At 49.0% G+C, this 22,224-nt stretch overlaps 1 protein-coding gene, 1 long non-coding RNA gene and 1 pseudogene across 57 annotated transcripts; 1 reads left to right on the plus strand and 2 right to left on the minus strand.

The window, feature by feature from the left end:
* The first annotated feature begins 2,106 nt into the window (after positions 1-2,106).
* LOC127923121 (uncharacterized) lies at positions 2,107-5,783 on the plus strand. Of its 48 annotated transcripts, XM_052507044.1 has the most exons (11): positions 2,107-3,023; positions 3,108-3,197; positions 3,268-3,437; positions 3,518-3,577; positions 3,682-3,711; positions 3,910-3,999; positions 4,110-4,229; positions 4,682-4,741; positions 4,782-4,811; positions 5,342-5,371; positions 5,494-5,783. In XM_052507044.1, exons 3-11 carry the CDS (start codon positions 3,396-3,398, stop codon positions 5,725-5,727), a joined length of 696 nt encoding a protein of 231 aa, XP_052363004.1. In that variant the 5' UTR covers positions 2,107-3,023; positions 3,108-3,197; positions 3,268-3,395; the 3' UTR covers positions 5,728-5,783. The 48 variants fall into 48 exon arrangements, 26 of the variants coding, with proteins under 26 accessions (XP_052363004.1, XP_052362987.1, XP_052363000.1 ...); XR_008113418.1 differs by lacking the exons at positions 4,110-4,229; positions 5,342-5,371 and adding exons at positions 4,280-4,309; positions 4,370-4,589; positions 5,182-5,261 and having other exon boundaries at positions 3,268-3,577; positions 3,630-3,711; positions 3,970-4,019; positions 4,682-5,091; positions 5,494-5,777; XR_008113413.1 differs by lacking the exons at positions 4,110-4,229; positions 5,342-5,371 and adding exons at positions 4,280-4,309; positions 4,370-4,589; positions 5,182-5,261 and having other exon boundaries at positions 3,268-3,577; positions 3,630-3,879; positions 3,970-4,019; positions 4,682-5,091; positions 5,494-5,773.
* A 78-nt stretch (positions 5,784-5,861) lies between these two features.
* On the minus strand, positions 5,862-7,363 carry LOC127923123 (uncharacterized). Of its 9 annotated transcripts, none has more exons than XR_008113431.1 (4): positions 6,579-7,363; positions 6,465-6,538; positions 6,092-6,239; positions 5,862-5,980 (listed from the first exon to the last, which is right to left on the minus strand). It is a non-coding gene; the product is annotated as an uncharacterized LOC127923123 (long non-coding RNA). The 9 variants fall into 9 exon arrangements; XR_008113429.1 differs by having other exon boundaries at positions 5,885-6,017; positions 6,129-6,239; XR_008113430.1 differs by having other exon boundaries at positions 5,909-6,017; positions 6,092-6,202.
* A 107-nt stretch (positions 7,364-7,470) lies between these two features.
* Positions 7,471-22,224, minus strand: part of LOC127923125 (serine/threonine-protein phosphatase 2A 55 kDa regulatory subunit B beta isoform-like) — a 20,532-nt pseudogene continuing 5,778 nt past the window's right edge.

Consider the following 22,224-nt stretch of genomic DNA (forward strand, 5'->3'; position numbering starts at 1 on the left):
TTACTGTAAAGCTCTTCCATTAGGGTCTAGGCTGGTTTACCGTAAAGCTCTTCCATTAGGGTCTAGGCTGGGTTACTGTAAAGCTCTTTATTTAGGGTCTAGGCTGGGTTACTGTAAATCTCTTCCATTAGGGTCTCAGCTGGGTTACTGTAAAGCTCTTCCATTAGGGTCTAGGCCGGGTTACTGTAAAGCTCTTTCATTAGGGTCTAGGCTGGGTTACCGTAAAGCTCTTCCATTAGGGTTTAGGCTGGGTTACTGTAAAGCTCTTTCATTAGGTTCTAGGCTGGTTTACCGTAAAGCTCTTCCATTAGGGTCTAGGCTGGGTTACTGTAAAGCTCTTTCATTAGGGTCTAGGCTGGGTTACTGTAAAGCTCTTTCATTAGGGTCTAGGCTGGGTTTACTGTAAAGCTCTTCCATTAGGGTCTAGGCTGGTTTACTGTAAAGCTCTTCCATTAGGGTCTAGGCTGGTTTACCGTAAAGCTCTTCCATTAGGGTCTAGGCTGGGTTACTGTAAAGCTCTTTATTTAGGGTCTAGGCTGGGTTACTGTAAATCTCTTCCATTAGGGTCTCGGCTGGGTTACTGTAAAGCTCTTCCATTAGGGTCTAGGCCGGGTTACTGTAAAGCTCTTTCATTAGGGTCTAGGCTGGGTTACCGTAAAGCTCTTCCATTAGGGTTTAGGCTGGGTTACTGTAAAGCTCTTCCATTAGGGTCTAGGCTGGGTTACTGTAAAGCTCTTCCATTAGGGTCTAGGCTGGGTTACTGTAAAGCTCTTTCATTAGGGTCTAGGCCGGGTTACTGTAAAGCTCTTTCATTAGGGTCTAGGCTGGGTTACTGTAAAGCTCTTCCATTAGGGTCTAGGCTGGGTTACTGTAAAGCTCTTCCATTAGGGTTTAGGCTGGGTTACTGTAAAGCTCTTCCATTAGGGTCTAGGCTGGGTTACTGTAAAGCTCTTCCATTAGGGTCTAGGCTGGGTTACTGTAAAGCTCTTTCATTAGGGTCTAGGCCGGGTTACTGTAAAGCTCTTCCATTAGGGTCTAGGCTGGGTTACTGTAAAGCTCTTCCATTAGGGTCTCGGCTGGGTTACTGTAAATCTCTTCCATTAGGGTTTAGGCTGGGTTACTGTAAAGCTCTTCCATTAGAGTCTAGGCCGGGTTACTGTAAAGCTCTTCCATTAGGGTCTAGGCCTGGGTTACTGTAAAGCTCTCTTCCATTAGGTGTAGGCTGGGTTACTGTAAATCTCTCATTAGGGTCTAGGGGTTACTGTAAAGCTCTTCCATTAGGGTCTAGGCCGGGTTACTGTAAAGCTCTTCCATTAGGGTCTAGGCGGGTTACTGTAAATCTCTTCCATTAGGGTCTAGGCTGGGTTACTGTAAAGCTCTTCCATTAGGGTCTAGGCGGGTTACTGTAAAGCTCTTCCATTAGGGTCTAGGCCGGGTTACTGTAAAGCTCTTCCATTAGGGTCTAGGCTGGGTTACTGTAAAGCTCTTCCATTAGGGTGTAGGCTGGGTTACTGTAAAGCTCTTCCATTAGGGTCTAGGCCGGGTTACTGTAAATCTCTTCCATTAGGGTCTAGGCCGGGTTACTGTAAAGCTCTTCCATTAGGGTCTAGGCCGGGTTACTGTAAAGCTCTTCCATTAGGGTCTAGGCCGGGTTACTGTAAAGCTCTTCCATTAGGGTCTAGGCTGGGTTACTGTAAATCTCTTCCATTAGGGTCTAGGCCGGGTTACTGTAAAGCTCTTCCATTAGGGTCTAGGCGGGTTACTGTAAATCTCTTCCATTAGGGTCTAGGCTGGGTTACTGTAAAGCTCTTCCATTAGGGTGTAGGCTGGGTTACTGTAAAGCTCTTCCATTAGGGTGTAGGCTGGGTTACTGTAAATCTCTCATTAGGGTCTAGGCTGGGTTACTGTAAAGCTCTTCCATTAGGGTCTAGGCTGGGTTACTGTAAATCTCTTCCATTAGGGTCTAGGCTGGGTTACTGTAAAGCTCTTTTACAGCACCAGGCCTCCTGTAGGATGTGATGAAGAAGACAGTCGCCCACAAACAAACAATGTCACACAAAAACATCAGTTTCATCAAATAATCAAACACCACGATTGATCCTCAGATTCATATTATTTAATTTATTTTGTTATACACATTCCTTCATCAAGTGTTCATGTGGAGTGTTCAGATAACTGTTAGTTATACAGGTATGATAGATATACAAGGACAGTAACACTGGATAACATGCTACTGTTCCAATGGTCCTAACCACAGCACAACGACACTCTTACTGATTGGTTAGCCGTGAGGTTGCCGCGCTGACGTCACTACACTACTGTGTATGATTGGAGGAGAGAGGGAACTCAAGCGGTGTGATGTCGCGGAACTACAGATTGCCAGTGGCCACCAACCCTAGAAGACCATCAGTCCCAGATTGCCCATTTAAACCAGTGGCCACCAACCCTAGAAGAACATCAGTCCCAGATTGCCCATTTAAACCAGTGGCCACCAACCCTAGAAGAACATCAGTCCCAGATTGCCCATTTAAACCAGTGGCCACCAACCCTAGAAGAACATCAGTCCCAGATTGCCCATTTAAACCAGTGGCCACCAACCCTAGAATACCATCACTACAAGCTGTGCAGGCTTTGGTTCCAGCCCTGCACTAACCCACCTAATTTTGACTAATCCACTTGATTAGCTATATTCAAAGTGTGTTGGTGGTAGTCAGGAACAATATCCTGCATAGTCTCACTACATAGCTAGGACTCTATGTAAGGGTTGACCACTGAGATAACTAGGTTACAGACAGACACAGACAGACAGACATGAGAATACGATCAACCTAGTATTCCCTTTATAGGGCACCATTTCTGACCAGAGCCTTATGGTCCCATGTCAAAAGTAGTGCACTATATAGGGAAAAAGGTCAATGTGGGCCTGTATGAGTGGATGGATGGAAGCACAAGTGATTTAGTAGCTTGGGGTAGAAGTTGCTCTTAGGCACAGATCTAGGATCAGCTTGTCCAGGTGTCACCAGGTGTCCAGGTGTCTAGATTAATCCAGATGGGTGGGTCCAGATGGGTCACACCAGGTGTCTAGATTAATCCAGATGGCTCAGCAGGTGTCTAGATTAATCCAGATGGGTCACCAGGTGTCTAGATTAATCCAGATGGGTCACCAGGTGTCTAGATTAATCCAGATGGGTCACCAGGTGTCTAGATTAATCCAGGTGGGTCACCAGGTGTCTAGATGAGTCACCAGGTGTCTAGATGAGTCACCAGGTGTCTAGATTAATCCAGATGGGTCACCAGGTGTCTAGATTAATCCAGATGGGTCACCAGGTGTCTAGATTAATCCAGATGGGTCACCAGGTGTCTAGATAAATCCAGATGGGTCACCAGGTGTCTAGATGGGTCACCAGGTGTCTAGATTAATCCAGATGGGTCACCAGGTGTCTAGATTAATCCAGATGGGTCACCAGGTGTCTAGATTAATCCAGATGGGTCACCAGGTGTCTAGATGGGTCACCAGGTGTCTAGATTAATCCAGATGGGTCACCAGGTGTCTAGATGTGTCCAGATGGGTCACCAGGTGTCCAGATGGGTCACACCAGGTGTCTAGATTAATCCAGATGGCTCAGCAGGTGTCTAGATTAATCCAGATGAGTCACCAGGTGTCCAGATGGGTCACACCAGGTGTCTAGATTAATCCAGATGGGTCACCAGGTGTCTAGATTAATCCAGATGAGTCACCAGGTGTCTAGATGTGTCCAGAAGAGTCACCAGGTGTCTAGATTAATCCAGATGGGTCACCAGGTGTCTAGATGGGTCACCAGGTGTCTAGATGTGTCCAAGTGTCACCAGGTGTCTAGATTAATCCAGATGGGTCACCAGGTGTCTAGATTAATCCAGATGAGTCACCAGGTGTCTAGATTAATCCAGATGTGTCACCAGGTGTCTAGATGTGTCCAGATGGGTCACCAGGTGTCTAGATTAATCCAGATGGGTCACCAGGTGTCCAGATGGGTCACCAGGTGTCTAGATAAATCCAGATGGGTCACCAGGTGTCTAGATTAATCCAGATGGGTCACCAGGTGTCTAGATTAATCCAAATGGGTCACCAGGTGTCTAGATGTGTCCAGATGGGTCACCAGGTGTCTAGATTAATCCAGATGGGTCACCAGGTGTCTAGATTAATCCAGATGGGTCACCAGGTGTCTAGATGTGTCCAGATGGGTCACCAGGTGTCTAGATTAATCCAGATGGGTCTCCTTGTGTCCAGATGGGTCACCAGGTGTCTAGATTAATCCAGATGGGTCACCAGGTGTCCAGATGGGTCACCAGGTGTCTAGATAAATCCAGATGAGTCACTAGGTGTCTAGAGGTGTCCAGATGGGTCACCAGGTGTCTAGATTAATCCAGATGGGTCACCAGGTGTCTAGATTAATCCAGATGGGTCACTAGGTGTCTAGATTAATCCAGATGGGTCACCAGGTGTCCAGATGGGTCACCAGGTGTCTAGATAAATCCAGATGAGTCACTAGGTGTCTAGAGGTGTCCAGATGGGTCACCAGGTGTCTAGATTAATCCAGATGGGTCACCAGGTGTCTAGATTAATCCAGATGGCTCACCAGGTGTCTAGATTAATCCAGATGGGTCACCAGGTGTGTCACCAGGTGTCTAGATGGGTCACCAGGTGTCTAGATTAATCCAGATGGGTCACCAGGTGTCTAGATTAATCCAGATGGGTCACCAGGTGTCCAGATGAGTCACCAGGTGTCCAGATGGGTCACCAGGTGTCTAGATGTGTCCAGATGGGTCACCAGGTGTCTAGATTAATCCAGATGAGTCACCAGGTGTCTAGATGGGTCACCAGGTGTCTAGATTAATCCAGATGGGTCACCAGGTGTCTAGATTAATCCAGATCGGTCACCAGGTGTCTAGATGTGTCCAGATGGGTCACCAGGTGTCTAGATTAATCCAGATGGGTCACCAGGTGTCTAGATTAATCCAGATGAGTCACCAGGTGTCTAGATGTGTCCAGATGGGTCACCAGGTGTCCAGATGGGTCACCAGGTGTCTAGATTAATCCAGATGGGTCACCAGGTGTCTAGATTAATCCAGATGAGTCACTAGGTGTCTAGAGGTGTCCAGATGGGTAACCAGGTGTCTAGATTAATCCAGAAGGGTCACTAGGTGTCTAGATTAATCCAGATGGGTCACCAGGTGTCTAGATGGGTCACCAGGTGTCTAGATTAATCCAGATGGGTCACCAGGTGTCTAGATTAATCCAGATGGGTCACCAAGTGTCTAGATTAATCCAGATGGGTCACCAGGTGTCTAGATGGGTCACCAGGTGTCTAGATTAATCCAGATGGGTCACCAGGTGTCCAGATGGGTCACCAGGTGTCTAGATGGGTCACCAGGTGTCTAGATTAATCCAGATGAGTCATCAGGTGTCTAGATGTGTCCACTCACCAGGTGTCCAGAAGTGTCCACTCTCACCAGGTGTCTAGATGTGTCCACTCTCACCAGCTGTGTGTAAAGGTGTCCAGAAGTGTCCACTCTCACCAGGTGTCCAGAAGTGTCCACTCTCACCAGGTGTCCAGAAGTGTCCACTCTCACCAGGTGTCCAGAAGTGTCAACTCTCACCAGGTGTGTGTAAAGGTGTCCAGAAGTGTCCACTCTCACCAGCTGTGTGTAAAGGTGTCCTGTGTATCCAGGTGTGCTAAGGTGTTGTGATCATAAAGGGAATCCGTTAAACGGGACGTCTAGTGACTGTTGACTAAAATAACAATATAAACAGTGATGTCTGGGACACACACACACACACACACACACACACACACACACACACACACACACACCCTCTGTCTTCAGACACCTTAGATAGCGAACTCAGGGGTGTCCAACTAATTCCCCTTATAGACTGATCTCAGGCCTGTCCAACTCATTCACCTTAGATAGCGAACTCAGGGGTGTCCAACTCATTCCCCTTATAGACTGATCTCAGGCCTGTCCAACTCATTGATCTTGTAGACTGATCTCAGGCCTGTCCAACTCATTCACCTTACAGACTGATCTCAGGCCTGTCCAACTCATTCACCTTATAGACTGATCTCAGGCCTGTCCAACTCATTCACCTTACAGACTGATCTCAGGCCTGTCCAACTCATTCACCTTACAGACTGATCTCAGGCCTGTCCAACTCATTCACCTTACAGACTGATCTCAGGCCTGTCCAACTCATTCACCTTATAGACTGATCTCAGGTCTGTCCAACTCATTCACCTTACAGACTGATCTCAGGCCTGTCCAAATCATTCACCTTACAGACTGATCTCAGGCCTGTCCAACTCATTCATCTTACAGACTGATCTCAGGCCTGTCCAACTCATTCACCTTATAGACTAATCTCAGGTCTGTACAACTCATTCAACTCATTACAGACTGATCTCAGGCCTGTCCAACTCATTCACCTTACAGACTGATCTCAGGCCTGTCCAACTCATTCACCTTACAGACTGATCTCAGGCCTGTCCAACTCATTCACCTCATTACAGACTGATCTCAGGCCTGTCCAACTCATTCACCTTACAGACTGATCTCAGGCCTGTCCAACTCATTCACCTTATAGACTGATCTCAGGCCTGTCCAACTCATTCACCTTATAGACTGATCTCAGGCCTGTCCAACTCATTCACCTTACAGACTGATCTCAGGCCTGTCCCAACTCATTCACCTTATAGACTGATCTCAGGCCTGTCCAACTCATTCACCTTACAGACTGATCTCAGGCCTGTCCAACTCATTCACCTTACAGACTGATCTCAGGCCTGTCCAACTCATTCACCTTATAGACTGATCTCAGGCCTGTCCAACTCATTCACCTTATAGACTGATCTCAGGCCTGTCCAACTCATTCACCTTATAGACTGATCTCAGTCCTGTGTGTGTGTGTGTGTGTGTGTGTGTGTGTGTGTGTGTGTGTGTGTGTGTGTGTGTGTGTGTGTGTGTGTGTGTGTGTGTGTGTGTGTGTGTGTGTGTGTGTGTGTGTGTGTGTGTGTGTGTGTGTGTCTGCACATGCGTTTAATGACTACTTCTCAATCCTGTTTCTGTGTGGACCCTGTCCTAAATGGACCTAAATGGTATTTGAACCCAGGTCTGGACCCTGTGTATCGGGGCTGACCCGGTACTAAATGGTATTTGAACCCAGGTCTGGACCCTGTGTATCGGGGCTGACCCGGTACTAAATGGTATTTGAACCCAGGTCTGGACCCTGTGTATCGGGGCTGACCCGGTACTAAATGGTATTTGAACCCAGGTCTGGACCCTGTGTATCGGGGCTGACCCGGTGCTAAATGGTATTTGAACCCAGGTCTGGACCCTGTGTATCGGGACTGACCCGGTGCTAAATGGTATTTGAACCCAGGTCTGGACCCTGTATCGGGGCTGACCCGGTGCTAAATGGTATTTGAACCCAGGTCTGGACCCTGTGTATCGGGACTGACCCGGTACTAAATGGTATTTGAACCCAGGTCTGGACCCTGTGTATCGGGACTGACCCGGTACTAAATGGTATTTGAACCCAGGTCTGGACCCTGTGTATCGGGACTGACCCGGTACTAAATGGTATTTGAACCCAGGTCTGGACCCTGTGTATCGGGGCTGACCCGGTCCTGAAAGATGTAGAGGTTGTTGGTGGAGGCTATGGCGATGATGTTCTCCTCGGGGTGCCAGGCCATGTGGAGGATCTTCTTAGTGAAGTCCAGACTGTCCACCCCCACGTCGCCACGACGACGCTTGCCCCCCGTGTAGATCCGTCGCGTCCGCAGTACAGCTCGCGGCTTACTGGTCTCTCGCCACGCCTCCAGGGAGGGAGGAGAGGAGAGGAGAGAGAAAGAGGAGAGGAGAGAGAAAGAGGAGAGAGAAAGAGGAGAGGAGAGGAGAGGAGAGGAGAGGAGAGGAGAAGAGAGAGAAAGAGAAAGAGGAGAGGAGAGAGGGAGAGGAGAGGAGAGGAGAGGAGAGGAGAGGAGAGGAGAGGAGAGGAGAGGGGGAGAAGAGAGAGAAAGAGGAGAGGAGAGGAGAGAGGGAGAGGAGAGGAGAGGAGAGAGAGAGAAAGAGGAGAGGAGAGGAGAGAGAAAGAGGAGAGGAGAGGAGAGGAGAGGAGAGGAGAGGAGAGGAGAGGAGACACGTTTAGAGCAGGCACATTGAAATCTGGACCAGAAAGGAGGAGAGATACTCAGGTAGAAAGTGGTTTCATTATTTCTCTCTGATCAGATTAGACCTGGTGAGTGACATCATCAACCAGCAGTTCTCCACACTGGGATTTCAGTAGCACAGCGGCTTATGTTAGCGACTTACGTTAGCGACTTACGTTAGCGGCTTACTTTAGCGACTTACGTAAACGACTTACTTTAGCGGCTTACGTTAGCGACTTACTTTAGCTGCTTACGTTAGCGGCTTACGTTAGCGGCTTACTTTAGCGACTTACGTAAATGACTTACTTTAGCGGCTTACGTTAGTGACTTACTTTAGCGGCTTACGTTAGCGGCTTACGTTAGCGACTTACGTTAGCGAGTTACGTTAGAAACTTGTGTGTTTGTATATATACTTACCTCCAGGGTCACGCCCCGCCCCGTCTCCCTGTCAAACATCCGGAAGAAGCTGTTGTACGCCCCAGTCATTATCACACTGATGAGAGGGGAGAGGAGGAGGGAGAGGAGGAGGAGGGAGAGGATGAGAGAGAGGAGGAGAGAGAGGAGGAGAAAGAGGAGGAGAGAGAGGAGGAGGGAGAGGAGGAGGGAGTGGAGGAGAGAGTGGAGGAGAGAGAGGAGGAGAGAGGAGGAGGGAGAGGATGAGGGAGAGGAGGAGGGAAGGGAGGAGGAGAGAGAGGAGGAGGGAGAGGAGGAGAGAGAGGAGGGAGAGGAGAGAGAGGAGGAGGGAGAGAGGAGAGAGAGGAGGAGGAGGGAGAGGAGGAGAGAGAGAGGAGGAAAGAGAGGAGGAGGGAGAGGAGGAGGGAGAGGAGGAGGGGGAGGAGGAGAGAGAGGAGGAGGGAGAGGAGGAGAGAGAGGAGGAGAGAGAGGAGGAGGAGGGAGAGGATGAGAGAGAGGAGGAGAGAGAGGAGGAGAAAGAGGAGGAGAGAGAGGAGGAGGGAGAGGAGGAGAGAGTGGAGGAGAAAGAGGAGGAGGGAGAGGAGTAGGGAGAGGGGGAGAGAGAGGAGGAGGGAGAGGATGAGAGAGAGAGGTAGTAGAAGAATGAGAGAAGATGGAAGGGGGGAATGAAAGAGGGACAAAGAGAGGGAGAAGAAAAGGAAGAGAGAAAAGAGAGTGGGGTTGGGACAGGAAGAGGAGGAGAGATGGAGAGAGGGAAGGGTGGGGTTTATACAGGAAGAGGAGGAGAGATGGAGAGAGGGAAGGGTGGGGTTGGGACAAGAAGAGGAGAGATGGAGAGAGGGAAGGGTGGGGTTGGGACAGGAAGAGGAGGAGAGATGGAGAGAGGGAAGGGTGGGGTTGGGACAGGAAGAGGAGGAGAGATGGAGAGAGGGAAGGGTGGGGTTTTTACAGGAAGAGGAGGAGAGATGGAGAGAGGGAAGAGTGGGGTTGGGACAGGAAGAGGAGGAGAGAGGGAAGGGTGGGGTTGGGACAGGAAGAGGAGGAGAGATGGAGAGAGGGAAGGGTGGGGTTGGGACAGGAAGAGGAGGAGAGATGGAGAGAGGGAAGGGTGGGGTTGGGACAAGAAGAGGAGGAGAGATGGAGAGAGGGAAGGGTGGGGTTTATACAGGAAGAGGAGGAGAGATGGAGAGAGGGAAGGGTGGGGTTTATACAGGAAGAGGAGGAGAGATGGAGAGAGGGAAGGGTGGGGTTTATACAGGAAGAGGAGGAGAGATTGAGAGAGGGAAGGGTGGGGTTTATACAGGAAGAGGAGGAGAGATGGAGAGAGGGAAGGGTGGGGTTGGGACAGGAAGAGGAGGAGAGATGGAGAGAGGGAAGGGTGGGGTTGGGACAGGAAGAGGAGGAGAGATGGAGAGAGGGAAGGGTGTGGTTTTTACAGGAAGAGGAGGAGAGATGGAGAGAGGGAAGGGTGGGGTTGGGACAGGAAGAGGAGGAGAGATGAAGGAGAGAAGGGATTGATTTTGACATCTCCAAAGCTCTTCTCTGGGATTGATTTATCTGTCGGATAAAGCCTCAGAGTAGACGAAGACGCACACACCTGTCGGAGCTGTTCCAGACACACTCGAATTTGTCAAATATACAGTCGTTCTCGTACAGAGAGCACAGCTTAGTCCTCAGGTAGTCATGAACCTACAGAGAGACAGACATGGGAGAAAGGAGGGGGGAGGGAGAGGGCAGGAGAGAGTGTTGACAGGTTTTTCCAAGGCATTCATTAAATGTCTGTGTGTGTACATGCGTGCGTGAGTGTGTGAATGTATGTGTGTTTCTGCGTGTGCCTAGTGTGTGTGTGTGTGTGTGTGCATGTGTGTTTCTGCGTGTGCCTGGTGTGTGTGTGTGTGTGTGTGTGAATGCATGTGTGTTTTTGCGTGTGCCTAGTGTGTGTGTGTGTGTTTCTGTGTGTGTGTGTGTGTGTGTGTGTGTGTGTGTGTGTGTGTGTGTGTGTGTGTGTGTGTGTGTGTGTGTGTGTGTGTGTGTGTGTGTGTGTGTGTGTGTGTTTCTGCGTGTGTGTGTGTGTGTGTGTGTGTGTGTGTGTGTTTATGCGTGTACCTAGTGTGTGTGTGTGTTTCTGCGTGTGTGTGTGTGTGTGTGTGTGTGTGTGTGTGTGTGTGTGTGTGTGTGTGTGTGTGTGTGTGTGTGTGTTTATGCGTGTGTGTTTATGCGTGTGTGTTTCTGTGTGTGTGTGTGTGTGTGTGTGTGTGTGTGTGTGTGTGTGTGTGTGTTTCTGCGTGTGCCTAGTGTGTGTGTGTGTTTCTGCGTGTGCCTAGTGTGTGTGTGTGTTTGTTTAGCGGGCTGACCTGGTAGGTTTCGACGGGGCCTTTCTCCATGTGTAAGTCCCACACCTTGGCCGTCAGGTAATCCCTGGTCAGCAGGTACCGCCCGTTGTGACTGAACTTCACATCCGACACCGACGACACGATCTCAGAGAAGAATGAACGACTTCCTGGGTCCTCTGGTTCCTCAAAGACTAAAGGAAGAGAGAGATGGAGAGAGGATACGAGGGGAGGAGAGGAGAGGGGGAGGAGAGAGGAGACGAGGGGGGGTACGAGGGGGGAGAGCAGAGGGGGAGGAAAGAGGAGATGAGGAGAGGGGGGGAGGAGATGAGGAGGAGAGGCGAGGAGAGGAGAGAAGATACGAGGGGAGGAGAGAAGAGGGGGAGGAGAGAGGAGATGAGGAGGAGAGGAGAGAGGAGGTGAGAAGATACGAGGGGAGGAGAGAAGAGGGGGAGGAGAGAGAGGAGACGAGGGGGGTAGAGGAGAGGGGGAGGAGAGAGGATACAAGGGGGGAGCATACGAGGAGAGCAGAGGGGGAGGAGAGAAGATACGAGGGGAGGAGAGAAGAGGGGAGGAGAGAGGAGATGAGAAGATACGAGGGGAGGAGAGAAGAGGGGGAGGAGAGAGGAGACGAGGAGAGGAGAGGAGAGGGGGAGGAGAGGAGAGGGGAGGAGAGGAGAGGGGGAGGAGAGGGGAGGAAAGAAGATACGAGGGGAGGAGAGAAGAGGGGGAGGAGAGAGGAGACGAGAGAGAGGAGATGAGGAGAGGGGAGATGAGAGGAAGGAGACAGGGGGAGGAGAGGAGACAAAGGGAGAGTGGGAGGAGAGAGGAGATGCGGAGGAGAGAGGAGGGAGAGGAGAGGAGATGAGGAGAGGGGAGATGAGAGGAAGGAGACAGGTGGGAGGAGAGAGGAGGTTAGGAAGAGGAAATATGGATATCACATTATAAGGGGGTGTAAATTCCAATCTGGACCTGAGGCCAGATCTACTGCTGATTTAAATGAAGGACTGATTTATACCTGGTATAACATGTGGGTGGAATCCAGTTCTACTCCTGATTTAAATGAAGGACTGATTTTGACCTGGGACACCATGTAGGTGGAAGCCAGTTCTACTCCTGATTTTAAATGAAGGACTGATTTATACCTGGTATAACATGTGGGAGCTATTAATTATCAGAACCAGCAGTAGTCGTACTCTGGACCTCGAACAGTAAGATCCGAATACACATGATTTAGAGACCGACAGCGAAGCCTTTGCGTAGCCCAACTCACGTTTGGTGTGTCTGTCGCAAAGTGCCGAGGCCCTCATGTCACAGAGACGGAGAGATCCTTTACTGCTGCTGTAGACAAACAGGTGACAGTGGTGAGGATGAAACTCTGCTGCTGTTATCACCTCCGTCAGCTCCTCCATGTTGGCTGGCTTGATGTCCACTATGTCTGGAGGAGAGATACTCAGGTAGAACAACACAGGACTGTCTGGAGGAGAGATACTCAGGTAGAACAACACAGGACTGTGTCTGGAGGAGAGATACTCAGGTAGAACAACACAGGACTATGTCTGGAGGAGAGATACTCAGGTAGAACAACACAGGACTATGTCTGGAGGAGAGATACTCAGGTAGAACAACACAGGACTATGTCTGGAGGAGAGATACTCAGGTAGAACAACACAGGACTGTCTGGAGGAGAGATACTCAGGTAGAACAACACAGGACTGTGTCTGGAGGAGAGATACTCAGGGAGAACAACACAGGACTGTGTCTGGAGGAGAGATACTCAGGTAGAACAACACAGGACTGTGTCTGGAGGAGAGATACTCAGGTAGAAGAACACAGGACTATGTCTGGAGGAGAGATACTCAGGTAGAACAACACAGGACTATGTCTGGAGGAGAGATACTCAGGTAGAACAACACAGGACTATGTCTGGAGGAGAGATACTCAGGTAGAACAACACAGGACTATGTCTGGAGGAGAGATACTCAGGTAGAACAACACAGGACTGTGTCTGGAGGAGAGATACTCAGGTAGAACAACACAGGACTGTGTCTGGAGGAGAGATACTCAGGTAGAACAACACAGGGATATGTCTGAAGGAGAGATACTCAGGTAGAACAACATGGGACTATGTCTGGAGGAGAGATACTCAGGTAGAACAACACAGGACTGTCTGGAGGAGAGATACTCAGGTAGAACAAAACAGGACTGTGTCTGGAGGAGAGATACTCAGGTAGAACAACACAGGATTGTGTCTGGAGGAGAGATACTCAGGTAGAACAACACAGGACTGTGTCTGGAGGAGAGATACTCAGGTAGAACAACACAGGACTATGTCTAGAGGAGAGATACTCAGGTAGAACAACACAGGACTGTGTCTGGAGGAGAGATACTCAGGTAGAACAACACAGGGATATGTCTGAAGGAGAGATACTCAGGTAGAACAACACGGGACTATGTCTGGAGGAGAGATACTCAGGTAGAACAACACAGGACTGTCTGGAGGAGAGATACTCAGCTAGAACAACACAGGACTGTGTCTGTAGGAGAGATACTCAGGTAGAACAACACAGGACTGTGTCTGGAGGAGAGATACTCAGGTAGAACAACACAGGACTGTGTCTGGAGGAGAGATACTCAGGTAGAACAACACAGGACTGTGTCTGGAGGAGAGATACTCAGGTAGAACAACACAGGACTGTCTGGAGGAGAGATACTCAGGTAGAACAACACAGGACTGTGTCTGGAGGAGAGATACTCAGGTAGAACAACACAGGACTATGTCTGGAGGAGAGATACTCAGGTAGAACAACAGGACTGTGTCTGGAGGAGAGATACTCAGGTAGAACAACACAGGACTGTGTCTAGAGGAGAGATACTCAGGTAGAACAACACAGGACTGTGTCTGGAGGAGAGATACTCAGGTAGAACAACACAGGACTATGTCTAGAGGAGAGATACTCAGGTAGAACAACACAGGACTGTGTCTGGAGGAGAGATACTCAGGTAGAACAACACAGGACTGTGTCTGGAGGAGAGATACTCAGGTAGAACAACACAGGACTGTGTCTGGAGGAGAGATACTCAGGTAGAACAACACAGGACTGTGTCTGGAGGAGAGATACTCAGGTAGAACAACACAGGACTGTGTCTGGAGGAGAGATACTCGGGTAGAACAACACAGGACTGTCTGGAGGAGAGATACTCAGGTAGAACAACACAGGACTGTGTCTAGAGGAGAGATACTCAGGTAGAACAACACAGGAATATGTCTGGAGGAGAGATACTCAGGTAGAACAACACAGAACTATGTCTGGAGGAGAGATACTCAGGTAGAACAACACAGGACTGTGTCTGGAGGAGAGATACTCAGGTAGAACAACACAGGACTGTGTCTGGAGGACACAGGACTGTGTCTGGAGGAGAGATACTCAGGTAGAACAACACAGGACTGTGTCTGGAGGAGAGATACTCAGGTAGAACAACATAGGACTGTCTAGATGAGAGATACTCAGGTAGAACAACACAGGACTGTGTCTGGAGGAGAGATACTCAGGTAGAACAACACAGGGATATGTCTGAAGGAGAGATACTCAGGTAGAACAACACGGGACTATGTCTGGAGGAGAGATACTCAGGTAGAACAACACAGGACTGTCTGGAGGAGAGATACTCAGGTAGAACAACACAGGACTGTGTCTATAGGAGAGATACTCAGGTAGAACAACACAGGACTGTGTCTGGAGGAGAGATACTCAGGTAAAACAACACAGGACTGTCTGGAGGAGAGATACTCAGGTAGAACAACACAGGACTGTGTCTGGAGGAGAGATACTCAGGTAGAACAACACAGGACTATGTCTGGAGGAGAGATACTCAGGTAGAACAACACAGGACTATGTCTGGAGGAGAGATACTCAGGTAGAACAACACAGGACTATGTCTGGAGGAGAGATACTCAGGTAGAACAACACAGGACTGTCTGGAGGAGAGATACTCAGGTAGAACAACACAGGACTGTGTCTGGAGGAGAGATACTCAGGAGAACAACACAGGACTGTGTCTGGAGGAGAGATACTCAGGTAGAACAACACAGGACTGTGTCTGGAGGAGAGATACTCAGGTAGAAGAACACAGGACTATGTCTGGAGGAGAGATACTCAGGTAGAACAACACAGGACTATGTCTGGAGGAGAGATACTCAGGTAGAACAACACAGGACTATGTCTGGAGGAGAGATACTCAGGTAGAACAACACAGGACTATGTCTGGAGGAGAGATACTCAGGTAGAACAACACAGGACTGTGTCTGGAGGAGAGATACTCAGGTAGAACAACACAGGACTGTGTCTGGAGGAGAGATACTCAGGTAGAACAACACAGGGATATGTCTGAAGGAGAGATACTCAGGTAGAACAACATGGGACTATGTCTGGAGGAGAGATACTCAGGTAGAACAACACAGGACTGTCTGGAGGAGAGATACTCAGGTAGAACAAAACAGGACTGTGTCTGGAGGAGAGATACTCAGGTAGAACAACACAGGATTGTGTCTGGAGGAGAGATACTCAGGTAGAACAACACAGGACTGTGTCTGGAGGAGAGATACTCAGGTAGAACAACACAGGACTATGTCTAGAGGAGAGATACTCAGGTAGAACAACACAGGACTGTGTCTGGAGGAGAGATACTCAGGTAGAACAACACAGGGATATGTCTGAAGGAGAGATACTCAGGTAGAACAACACGGGACTATGTCTGGAGGAGAGATACTCAGGTAGAACAACACAGGACTGTCTGGAGGAGAGATACTCAGGTAGAACAACACAGGACTGTGTCTGTAGGAGAGATACTCAGGTAGAACAACACAGGACTGTGTCTGGAGGAGAGATACTCAGGTAAAACAACACAGGACTGTCTGGAGGAGAGATACTCAGGTAGAACAACACAGGACTGTGTCTGGAGGAGAGATACTCAGGTAGAACAACACAGGACTATGTCTGGAGGAGAGATACTCAGGTAGAACAACACAGGACTATGTCTGGAGGAGAGATACTCAGGTAGAACAACACAGGACTATGTCTGGAGGAGAGATACTCAGGTAGAACAACACAGGACTGTCTGGAGAGATACTCAGGTAGAACAACACAGGACTGTGTCTGGAGGAGAGATACTCAGGGAGAACAACACAGGACTGTGTCTGGAGGAGAGATACTCAGGTAGAACAACACAGGACTGTGTCTGGAGGAGAGATACTCAGGTAGAAGAACACAGGACTATGTCTGGAGGAGAGATACTCAGGTAGAACAACACAGGACTATGTCTGGAGGAGAGATACTCAGGTAGAACAACACAGGACTATGTCTGGAGGAGAGATACTCAGGTAGAACAACACAGGACTATGTCTGGAGGAGAGATACTCAGGTAGAACAACACAGGACTGTGTCTGGAGGAGAGATACTCAGGTAGAACAACACAGGACTGTGTCTGGAGGAGAGATACTCAGGTAGAACAACACGGGGATATGTCTGAAGGAGAGATGCTCAGGTAGAACAACATGGGACTATGTCTGGAGGAGAGATACTCAGGTAGAACAACACAGGACTGTCTGGAGGAGAGATACTCAGGTAGAACAAAACAGGACTGTGTCTGGAGGAGAGATACTCAGGTAGAACAACACAGGATTGTGTCTGGAGGAGAGATACTCAGGTAGAACAACACAGGACTGTGTCTGGAGGAGAGATACTCAGGTAGAACAACACAGGACTATGTCTAGAGGAGAGATACTCAGGTAGAACAACACAGGACTGTGTCTGGAGGAGAGATACTCAGGTAGAACAACACAGGGATATGTCTGAAGGAGAGATACTCAGGTAGAACAACACGGGACTATGTCTGGAGGAGAGATACTCAGGTAGAACAACACAGGACTGTCTGGAGGAGAGATACTCAGCTAGAACAACACAGGACTGTGTCTGTAGGAGAGATACTCAGGTAGAACAACACAGGACTGTGTCTGGAGGAGAGATACTCAGGTAGAACAACACAGGACTGTGTCTGGAGGAGAGATACTCAGGTAGAACAACACAGGACTGTGTCTGGAGGAGAGATACTCAGGTAGAACAACACAGGACTGTCTGGAGGAGAGATACTCAGGTAGAACAACACAGGACTGTGTCTGGAGGAGAGATACTCAGGTAGAACAACGCGGGACTGTCTGGAGGAGAGATACTCAGGTAGAACAACACAGGACTATGTCTGGAGGAGAGATACTCAGGTAGAACAACACAGGACTGTGTCTGGAGGAGAGATACTCAGGTAGAACAACACAGGACTGTGTCTGGAGGAGAGATACTCAGGTAGAACAACACAGGACTATGTCTAGAGGAGAGATACTCAGGTAGAACAACACAGGACTGTGTCTAGAGGAGAGATACTCAGGTAGAACAACACAGGACTGTGTCTGGAGGAGAGATACTCAGGTAGAACAACACAGGACTGTGTCTGGAGGAGAGATACTCGGGTAGAACAACACAGGACTGTCTGGAGGAGAGATACTCAGGTAGAACAACACAGGACTGTGTCTAGAGGAGAGATACTCAGGTAGAACAACACAGGACTGTGTGGAGGAGAGATACTCAGGTAGAACAACACAGGACTGTGTCTAGAGGAGATACTCAGGTAGAACAACACAGGAATATGTCTGGAGGAGAGATACTCAGGTAGAACAACACAGAACTATGTCTGGAGGAGAGATACTCAGGTAGAACAACACAGGACTGTGTCTGGAGGAGAGATACTCAGGTAGAACAACACAGGACTGTGTCTAGAGGACACAGGACTGTGTCTGGAGGAGAGATACTCAGGTAGAACAACACAGGACTGTGTCTGGAGGAGAGATACTCAGGTAGAACAACATAGGACTGTCTAGATGAGAGATACTCAGGTAGAACAACACAGGACTGTGTCTGGAGGAGAGATACTCAGGTAGAACAACACAGGGATATGTCTGAAGGAGAGATACTCAGGTAGAACAACACGGGACTATGTCTGGAGGAGAGATACTCAGGTAGAACAACACAGGACTGTCTGGAGGAGAGATACTCCAGGTAGAACAACACAGGACTGTGTCTGTAGGAAAGATACTCAGGTAGAACAACACAGGACTGTGTCTGGAGGAGAGATACTCAGGTAAAACAACACAGGACTGTCTGGAGGAGAGATACTCAGGTAGAACAACACAGGACTGTGTCTGGAGGAGAGATACTCAGGTAGAACAACACAGGACTGTGTCTGGAGGGAGAGATACTCAGGTAGAACAACACAGGGATATGTCTGAAGGAGAGATACTCAGGTAGAACAACAGGGGACTATGTCTGGAGGAGAGATACTCAGGTAGAACAACACAGGACTGTCTGGAGGAGAGATACTCAGGTAGAACAACACAGGACTGTGTCTGGAGGAGAGATACTCAGGTAGAACAACACAGGACTGTGTCTGGAGGAGAGATACTCAGGTAGAACAACACAGGACTGTGTCTGGAGGAGAGATACTCAGGTAGAACAACACAGGACTATGTCTAGAGGAGAGATACTCAGGTAGAACAACACAGGACTGTGTCTGGAGGAGAGATACTCAGGTAGAGACAACACAGGGATATGTCTGAAGGAGAGATACTCAGGTAGAACAACACATGACTGTCTGGAGGAGAGATACTCAGGTAGAACAACACGGGACTATGTCTGGAGGAGAGATACTCAGGTAGAACAACACAGGACTGTCTGGAGGAGAGATACTCAGGTAGAACAACACAGGACTGTGTCTGGAGGAGAGATACTCAGGTAGAACAACACAGGACTGTGTGGAGGAGAGATACTCAGGTAGAACAACACAGGACTGTGTCTGGAGGAGAGATACTCAGGTAGAACAACACAGGACTGTGTCTGGAGGAGAGATACTCAGGTAGAACAACACAGGACTGTGTGGAGGAGAGATACTCAGGTAGAACAACACAGGACTATGTCTGGAGGAGAGATACTCAGGTAGAACAACACAGGACTGTGTCTGGAGAGATACTCAGGTAGAACAACACAGGACTGTGTCTGGAGGAGAGATACTCAGGTAGAACAACACAGGACTATGTCTGGAGGAGAGATACTCAGGTAGAACAACACAGAACTGTGTGGAGGAGAGATACTCAGGTAGAACAACACAGGACTGTGTCTGAAGGAGAGATACTCAGGTAGAACAACACAGGACTGTGTCTGGAGGAGAGATACTCAGGTAGAACAACACAGGACTGTGTCTGGAGGAGAGATACTCAGGTAGAACAACACAGGACTGTGTCTGGAGGAGAGATACTCAGGTAGAACAACACAGGACTGTGTCTGGAGGAGAGAGATACTCAGGTAGAACAACACAGGACTGTGTCTGGAGGAGAGATACTCAGGTAGAACAACACAGGACTATGTCTGGAGGAGAGATACTCAGGTAGAACAACACAGGACTGTGTCTGGAGGAGAGATACTCAGGTAGAACAACACGGGACTGTGTCTGGAGGAGAGATACTCAGGTAGAACAACACAGGACTGTGTCTGGAGGAGAGATACTCAGGTAGAACAACACAGGTCTGTGTCTGGAGGAGAGATACTCAGGTAGAACAACACAGGACTGTGTCTGGAGGAGAGATACTCAGGTAGAACAACACAGGACTGTGGAGGAGAGATACTCAGGTAGAACAACACAGGACTGTGTCTGGAGAGAAGATACTCAGGTAGAACAACACAGGACTGTGTGGAGGAGAGATACTCAGGTAGAACAACACAGGACTGTGTCTAGAGGAGAGATACTCAGGTAGAACAACACAGGACTGTGTGGAGGGAGATACTCAGGTAGAACAACACAGGACTGTGTCTGGAGGAGAGATACTCAGGTAGAACAACACAGGACTGTGTCTGGAGGAGAGATACTCAGGTAGAACAACACAGGACTGTGTCTGGAGGAGAGATACTCAGGTAGAACAACACAGGACTGTGTCTGGAGGAGAGATACTCAGGTAGAACAACACAGGACTGTGTCTGGAGGAGAGATACTCAGGTAGAACAACACAGGACTGTGTCTGGAGGAGAGATACTCAGGTAGAACAACACAGGACTATGTCTGGAGGAGAGATACTCAGGTAGAACAACACAGGACTGTGTCTGGAGGAGAGATACTCAGGTAGAACAACACAGGACTGTGTCTGGAGGAGAGATACTCAGGTAGAACAACACAGGACTGTGTCTGGAGGAGAGATACTCAGGTAGAACAACACAGGACTGTGTCTGGAGGAGAGATACTAGTGGTGGTTGTAGCTAGCCTGATTAACTGTACAGTAGATGGATGTGGTGGTTGTAGCTAGCCTGATTAACTGTACAGTAGATGGATGTGGTGGTTGTAGCTAGCCTGATTAGCTGTACAGTAGATGGATGTGGTGGTTGTAGCTAGCCTGATTAGCTGTACAGTAGTAGCCTGATTAACTGTACAGTAGATGGATGTGGTGGTTGTAGCTAGCCTGATTAACTGTACAGTAGATGGATGTGGTGGTTGTAGCTAGCCTGATTAACTGTACAGTAGATGGATGTGGTGGTTGTAGCTAGCCTGATTAGCTGTACAGTAATAGCCTGATTAACTGTACAGTAGATGGATGTGGTGGTATTAAATAGCCTGATTAACTGTACAGTAGATGGATGTGGTGGTTGTAGCTAGCCTGATTAGCTGTACAGTAATAGCCTGATTAACTGTACAGTAGATAGATGTGGTGGTTGTAGCTAGCCTGATTAACTGTACAGTAGATAGATGTGGTGGTTGTAGCTAGCCTGATTAACTGTACAGTAGATAGATGTGGTGGTTGTAGCTAGCCTGACTAACGGTCAGCTCATTGTACACAGACACACTATGAATATGCAGAGATCATTTTTAGCCTCAGCTACTGAACTTTATCAACCCTGTCACACGCACGCACACATGTACGAGCGAGAGCCTTGACACACACACACACACATTCTATTTGCAGCGGGTCCCGTGTGTCTTAGTGGAGTAGAGAGTAGAAGTAGGGAGTTGACACTGAGTGAATTATTTAAACTTCTCTGTAGATGTTTTCTAGGTCAGGGTCCTGTTATGGTAGAGCCTGTTTAACCACTGCAGCCTACAGATGGAGGAGCTTCATTTGATCACCTTGTTGCAGAACAACTTACCCAGACTGGCACAGAGACATAGACAGTCAGTGATTGGGCAGGAAGACTGGCACAGAGCCATAGAGAGTCAGTGATTGGGCAGGAAGACTGGCACAGAGACATAGAGAGTCAGTGATTGGGCAGGAAGACTGGCACAGAGACATAGAGAGAGTCAGTGATTGGGCAGGAAGACTGGCACAGAGCCATAGAGAGTCAGTGATTGGGCAGGAAGACTGGCACAGAGCCATAGAGAGTCAGTGATTGGGCAGGAAGACTGGCACAGAGCCATAGAGAGTCAGTGATTGGGCAGGAAGACTGGCACAGAGCCATAGAGAGTCAGTGATTGGGCAGGAAGACTGGCACAGAGCCATAGAGAATCAGTGATTGGGCAGGAAGACTGGCACAGAGCCATAGAGAGTCAGTGATTGGGCAGGAAGACTGGCACAGAGCCATAGAGAGTCAGTGATTGGACAGGAAGACTGGCACAGAGACATAGAGTCAGTGATTGGGCAGGAAGACTGGTACAGAGACATAGAGAGTCAGTGATTGGGCAGGAAGACTGGCACAGAGACATAGAGAGTCAGTGATTGGGCAGGAAGACTGGCACAGGGCCATAGAGAGTCAGTGATTGGGCAGGAAGACTGGCACAGAGCCATAGAGAGTCAGTGATTGGGCAGGAAGACTGGCACAGAGCCATATAGAGTCAGTGATTGGGCAGGAAGACTGGCACAGAGCCATATAGAGTCAGTGATTGGGCAGGAAGACTGGCACAGAGCCATAGAGAGTCAGTGATTGGACAGGAAGACTGACACAGAGCCATAGAGAGTCAGTGATTGGGCAGGAAGACTGGCACAGAGCCATAGAGAGTCAGTGATTGGGCAGGAAGACTGGCACAGAGCCATATAGAGTCAGTGATTGGTCAGGAAGACTGGCACAGAGCCATAGAGAGTCAGTGATTGGGCAGGAAGACTTGCACAGAGCCATAGAGAGTCAGTGATTGGGCAGGAAGACTGGCACAGAGCCATAGAGAGTCAGTGATTGGGCAGGAAGACTGGCACAGAGCTATAGAGGAGTCAGTGATTG

This window comes from Oncorhynchus keta, unplaced genomic scaffold, assembly GCF_023373465.1.
Source record: "Oncorhynchus keta strain PuntledgeMale-10-30-2019 unplaced genomic scaffold, Oket_V2 Un_contig_28473_pilon_pilon, whole genome shotgun sequence".
Lineage (NCBI taxonomy): Eukaryota > Metazoa > Chordata > Actinopteri > Salmoniformes > Salmonidae > Oncorhynchus > Oncorhynchus keta.

What these genes read in the sequence shown, in the direction of transcription:
- LOC127923121 (XM_052507027.1), top strand. Translation starts at nt 3,396, where the DNA reads ATGGGTCACCAGGTGTCTAGATTAATCCAGATGGGTCACCAG. An exon ending in TAATCCAGATGGGTCACCAG is followed by an intron (nt 4,000 to 4,109) that starts GTGTCCAGATGG and finishes ATGGGTCACCAG; the next exon opens with GTGTCTAGATGTGTCCAGAT. An exon ending in TAATCCAGATGGGTCACCAG is followed by an intron (nt 5,372 to 5,493) that starts GTGTCCAGATGG and finishes CACTCTCACCAG; the next exon opens with GTGTCTAGATGTGTCCACTC.